The sequence below is a fragment of the Tenrec ecaudatus genome, chromosome 10 (assembly GCF_050624435.1).
Source record: "Tenrec ecaudatus isolate mTenEca1 chromosome 10, mTenEca1.hap1, whole genome shotgun sequence".
Classification (NCBI taxonomy): domain Eukaryota; kingdom Metazoa; phylum Chordata; class Mammalia; order Afrosoricida; family Tenrecidae; genus Tenrec; species Tenrec ecaudatus.
The window spans coordinates 15,773,584-15,779,583 of NC_134539.1; the positions used below are offsets into that span (position 1 = coordinate 15,773,584).

At 51.0% G+C, this 6,000-nt stretch overlaps 1 protein-coding gene and 1 pseudogene across 2 annotated transcripts in view; one reads left to right on the forward strand and one right to left on the reverse strand.

Annotated features, from left to right (window-relative positions):
• The window catches only part of TTC39B (tetratricopeptide repeat domain 39B), a 104,046-nt gene extending 103,020 nt beyond the window's left edge, over positions 1–1,026 (reverse strand). The window contains exon 1 of one of the 2 annotated variants that reach the window (XM_075559934.1): positions 808–1,026. In XM_075559934.1, the coding sequence (XP_075416049.1) occupies positions 808–849 (42 nt within the window). In that variant the 5' untranslated portion in view covers positions 850–1,026. The remainder of the gene's footprint in view (positions 1–807) is intronic. The other variant, XM_075559933.1, reaches the window with a different exon arrangement.
• A 4,010-nt stretch (positions 1,027–5,036) lies between these two features.
• On the forward strand, positions 5,037–5,736 carry LOC142457818 (small ribosomal subunit protein uS3-like; annotated as a pseudogene).
• The last annotated feature ends 264 nt before the right edge of the window (positions 5,737–6,000 follow it).

Below are 6,000 nucleotides of genomic sequence, written 5' to 3' on the forward strand. Positions count from 1 at the left end.
CAGATGCAGCCGAACCCGCCCTCGTCCATGACCGTTGATCTCTGGTTGTGTGTCCTTTCGAAGTGGCAGGCTGTAAACGAAGGGTGTGGGCAACCAACCAGGCTCGCCTCATTGGAGGGCTAGTGGGGCTTGGGTATGTTCTTATGTGGAGGCCCACATTGGAAGCCTAGGACCTATCCATCTTGGGGAGTTTCCTGACACTAAGAGGGATCTAAAACCACCTCCCCTCGTGCAGCCTGTGCAGGACAGCCCCGGCAAGCAGCGCCGGGTAAAGTCCCCATCCGATGAAATGGCAGCAGCCCTAGGCGCCCCTGCAGGTGCTGAGGAGGGTGCAGCAGGAAAGCAACAGGTCCTGCCCGCGCGCTGCCGCAGGAGGAAGTGGCTCGGCGCTTGCCTTGAAGGCAGCGGGCACTGGCAGGAGTCAGCCCTCAAACCACACCGCTAGGACAAGCGTCTGACGCTTTGGGTGGGGCTGGGGAAGTACCACCGCTTCCTGGGTTCTGGTCCCCAGACCCAGCTCCCCGCCTGCTGGCGTCTGGGAGCATCCAGAGGGAGGGCTCAGATGGCCCGGGGCGTCCAGAGCCGGGAGCTCAGACTTTGGCCAGGTCCACGGTCCCGCCCCGCGCACCTCTCCAGCCGGCCTCGGACGCGGTCCCTGCCGAGCCCGGGTCACTCCGAGGACCAGCCTCCGCTCGGACTCCCGCCGAGCCGCCCGGTCTCCCCGCTGGGCACCAGCGGGCAGGACCGCCCCGCCCGGCTCGCGCATCCCTCCCCGGCCCGAACTCTCTGGACCACGCCGGTCAGTACCTCGTCCGCCTCCAGCTCCGCGCCGTTGCCTACGAGCGCCATGTTCCTCCTCGGGCAGCTGCCGCCAAATGCCAGGCAGGGAGCTCACCGCCGACTGCGCTCCTGGGCTCGCGGCTCGGCCCAGCGCGAGGGAGGGAAGGAGGCGGCGGCCCCGGGCGCCCGCTGGGTCCCAGGCGGGGCCGGCACGCAGCTACGCGGGCGCTCTCCCCGCCCCCGGCGCCCGTGGTCTGGCGAGACATCCATTTCCCCAGCGGACCGCCCGCCCGCCTCAAGCCACGCCCCTCAGGTTAAGCTCCGCCCCCACGCCGGCGCAGCCAACCAGCGTCTCCGAATGCGTTTCTGCCCCCAGCCGGCACCCTCTTCGGATCCACGTGGGTGGAGCCACAGTGTGGGCGTGGTCCTCGTGGGTGGAGTCGTCTAGGGGCGGAGTCACAGAGCAGCCAGGGTCTTCGCCAGCCTGCCTAGCACCTCCAAAAGGAACCATAAGGGTCCCAACTTTGTGGACCAAGTGAAGGACTAGGGCTCTCCTGGAAATAAGGGACCGCGAGGCTGACGAGTCCAAGGTCAAAGTATCCTCCTGGTCCTTGAACCGGTGCCAGTCTCCTGCCCTTGCCACGTGGACACAATATTTTGCAGACGGTGAAACCAGAGGACCGGGTTGTCATCTGTCACCAAGTCACCCACTTACACCACCTGCCTGTCATGGTCTTCATTGATGGTCTCCAGATACAGGACAGCTGTGTTATGTCTTGGGTGTGTTTGGAAAAGAAAACAGAACAGAAAGAAAAGTAGCTACGGAGGCTGTATTGCTATATAAGGAAACACCTCAGGGGATTCGGCTCCTTGGTTTGGAAGTTTAGAGCAATGGTTTCCTGCCACATCCCAGTTAAGGGACCTAATTAACATGTTTAGTGCTTTTTGTTCCACCTCCTCCTTCACTGCCTAGTGCACAGGATCTGAAAAGCTTGCTAGTAACTAGGCAAGGTCTCTGCCTGGAGCAACAGAGGAAGGAGGAAAGCCAGGACCACGGGTATCACAAAAACTGCCATTAAGTTCATTCTTTTTTTTAACACTTTGTACATTTATTTAATAAGTATTGGCCTTTCTACCCCACCTTCCCTGCATCCTCCCAGTATCACCACTCTTACCACTGGACCTGAGAGGTTCATCTGTCCTGGATTCCCTGTGTTTCCAGTTCCTATCTGTACCAGTATATATCCTCTGGTCCAGCTGGATTTGTAAGGTAGAATTGGGATCATGATAGGGGAAGATGGGGAGGAAGCATTTAAGAACTAGAGGAAAGGTGTATGTTTCATTATTGCTACACTGCACCCTGATCAGCTCATCTCCTCCCCAAGGTCCTTCTGTAAAGGGATGTCCAGTTGGGGAACTGATTACAAGGATCTACATATAACCGCCTCTCTGGAGGTCGGTCAACAGAAAAGTGGTGAAGGGAGACATTGGACAGAGTAAGATATGACAAAATAATAATGACTTGTAAATTACCAAGGGTTCATGAGGTAGGAGGAATGGGGAAGGAGGGGAAAAAATTAGGAGCTGATGCCAGAGGCTCGAGTGGAAAGCAGTTGTTTTGAGAATGATGATGGCAACAAATGTGCAAATGTGCTTGACACAACGATGTATGTATGGATAAGCGTTGTACAAGCCCCCAATAAAATGATTTTATAAAAATTATCAATTTCAAAAAAGTAAGTATTGGCCTAACCAAAGCTCCTATTCTTCCCCCCCCCCCCCGTATTTATATTCTTTTTATATATACTTGTTTCACTGCAGTATAAATTTCTGGAATTTTTAAAATAAATACTTATATTTGGGGCTCTTACAGCTTTTTTTAGTTATAAATAAATCATTTTACTGAGAGCTCTTACAACTGTTTTTTTAATGCTTTTATTGGGGGCTTGTACAACTCATCACAATCCATACATACATCCATTGTGTCAAGCACATTTATACATTTGTTGCCATCATTATTTTCAAAACATTTTCTTTCTACTTGAGCCCTTGGCATCAGCCCCTCATTTTTTCCCCTCTCTTCCCCATCCTCCCTTCCTCCCTCATGAACCCTTGATAGTTTATAAATTTTTTTCATGCCTTACACTGACTGATGTCTCCCTTCACCCACTTTTCTGTTGTCCATCCCCCTGGGAGGGGATTATATATAGATCATTGTGATCAGTTCCCCCCTTCTCCTCACACCTTCCCCTTACCCTCCTGGTATCACTACTCTCATTATTGGTCCTGAGAGGTTTATCTGTCCTGGATTCCCTGTGTTTCCAGCTCTTATCTGTACCCATGTACATGCTCTGGTCTAGCTGGATTTGTAAGGTAGAATTGGGGTCATGCTAGTGGGGGGGGGGCATTAAAAAACTAGAGAAAGGTTGTATGTTTCATCTGTGCTATACTGTGCCCTGAATGGCTCATCTCTTCCTTGTGACCCTTCTGTAAGGGGATGTCTAGTTGTCTACAGATGGACTTTGGCTCTCCACTCCGTGCCCAGTCACTCCCCCAGCCCCTATTTACATTGGGATGATTTTTGTTCTGGGTTTTAGATGCCTGATACCTGATCCCATTGACACCTTATGATCACACAGGCTGGTGTGCTTCTTCCATGTCGGCTTTGTCGCTTCTCAGCTAGATGGCTGCTTGTTTATCTTCAAGCCTTTAAAACCCCAGATGCTGTATCTTTTGATAGTAGGGGACCATCAGCTTTCTTCACCACGTATGCTTATGCACCCATTTTATCTTCAGCAGTCATGTCAGGAAAGTAAACATCACGGAATGCCAGGTTATTAGAACAAAGAGTCCTTGTGTTGAGGAAGTACTTGAGTCGAGACCCAGTGTTCATCTGCTACCTTAATACTTAACATATAAATATAAGTACATAAATCGATTTTCTTATTGTCATATATAAGTATATTTACATATGTACATGCCTGTATTTAGACCTCTATAAATGCCCTTTGCCTCCTAGCTCTTTCCTCTATTTCCTTTTGCTTTCCTCTTGTCCCACTATCATGTTCAGCCTTCATTCAGGTTTCAGTAATTCCTCACTGTTACATTGCCCTTGATTAAGCCTCACTAGGCATTCTATGCCCTTCTCTCGATGGATTTTAGTTCACTTGTTCTCTTGTCCCTGAGTTGGTTGACACCACCCCCCTTTCCTTTCTCCCACCTCCCCTTCTCCCTTATCCTCCAGAACCATTGGTCCAGTTGTTTTCTTCTCTGTATTGTTTATCCCACCTATCTTATCTAGATAGACATGCAGAGACATTAGTAAGTGCAAAAACAATGCAAAGTCAAACAAAACAACAAAGGAAGACAAAACCAACAACAATAACAACATAAATAAATAAATAGCAACAACAAAAAGGGAAAGCCTATAAATAGTTGCAGGTCTGTTGTTTGACCTTTAGGAGTGTTTTCCAGTCGAGTGTGATAGGGTGCGACAATGTCCCCAAAGTCTATTTTTGGTATTCCCTGGGGACTTCCTTGCTTTGCTCCCCTTGCTGCTCTGTTGCATGCCCTTCGTGTTTCACCCCAGTGTGATGGGGTCAGATTGGGCATAATTCCCGCACAGTGTCTCCATTGTTGTCCCCCATAGTGCTATGGTTCAGTGAGGACACTTGGTTCAGTGGGGCCAGCCCTGTAGTCCTCTCTGTGCATTGGCTGCTCTGAGCAGGAATATCATCCTCGGGGCTTGGTGGGCCAGGATGTGCTCCACTCACTCTGCCTCCCTCTTCCTTTGCTCCTGGGTGCTCTGATGAGATGTGCCCCTCTCCCCAAAGTGTAGCTTCAGTGCTGCCCTCTGAAGGGCATTCTTCTGGGTGGGGGTGGGGGTCCACATAGTTGGGATTGGGGCTGACCTGGCAGACCATCCAGTCCATTCTGGCTCATAGTGACCCTGTGGGTCAGACAGAGGAGAACTATTGCTTGAGGTTTCCAAAACTTTAATCTTCACAGGAATAGATAGCTTCATCTTTCTCCCAAGGGGCAGCTGTTGTGTTCAAACCTCTGACCTTGAGATTAGCAGTCCAGGGCTCCACCACCAGAGCTCCTGGAATAGGAAGAAGAGGTAGAGAATATGGAGTTGTCTCCATACCAGTTACCACCTTTGCTATGAGACCAGAACTGGACGGTGAACATTTTGATTAAAAAATTCGCTTAAAAACAATCCAGCTGGCCTTTCCTTTCAGTGGCGCGCGGGCAAGATGGCAGTGCAGATTTCCAGGAAGAGGAAGTTTGTCACTGATGGCATCTGCAAAGCCGAACTGAATGAATTTCTCACCCGGGAGCTAGCTGAAGATGGTGACTCTGGAGTTGAAGTTTGCGTTACAGCAACCAGGGCAGAAATCATGATCCTAGCCACCAGGACGCAGATGTTCTTGGTGAGAAGGGTCGGAGGATCCGAGTTGACTGCTGTCGTTCAGAAGAGATTTGGCTTCCCTGGGAGCAGTGTGGAGATTTATGCTGAAAAGGTGGCCTTCAGAGGCCTGTGCACCACTGCCCAGGCAGAGTCCCTACGCTACAAACTGAGCGGCGTGCGGAGGGCCTGCGATCATGGAGAGCGGGCCACGGGCTGCAAGGTCGTGGTGTCCGGGAAACTCCAAGGACAGAGGGCCAAATCGATGAAGTTGTGGACGGCCTCATGATCCACACGGGGACCCCCGTTAACTACCACGTGGACACAGCTGTGCGCATGTGCGGCTCAGGCAGGGTGTGCTGGGCATCAAAGTGAAGATCATGCTGCCCTGCGACCCAAGTGGTAAGACTGGCCCTACGAAGCCCCTGCCTGACCACGTGAGCATGGTGGAACCCCAGGAAGAGATCCTGCCCACCACGCCCATCTCTGAGCAGAAGGGCCCGAAGCCAGAGCCGCCTGCCATGCCTCAGCCAGCCCCCACTGCCTAACAGGGTCTCTTTGGCAACTGGATCTGGCATGGATGTTGCTCTGCAAAGGGCTTTAATAAACACTCTTTTAAAGGAAAACAAAAAACAAACCAGCTCATAGTGGGGAGGGGGCTAGAATACAACTTTAAATTATCAAGGACTTCAGACTTTCTGGAGCCATTGAGAGTAGATGAACTCTGAAACTATTGTTCTGAGATTATCTTTCTATCTTAAAGCAAAAAATATCTCCTGGAGCCATCTTAAAACGACCTAAAATGGGTCTGC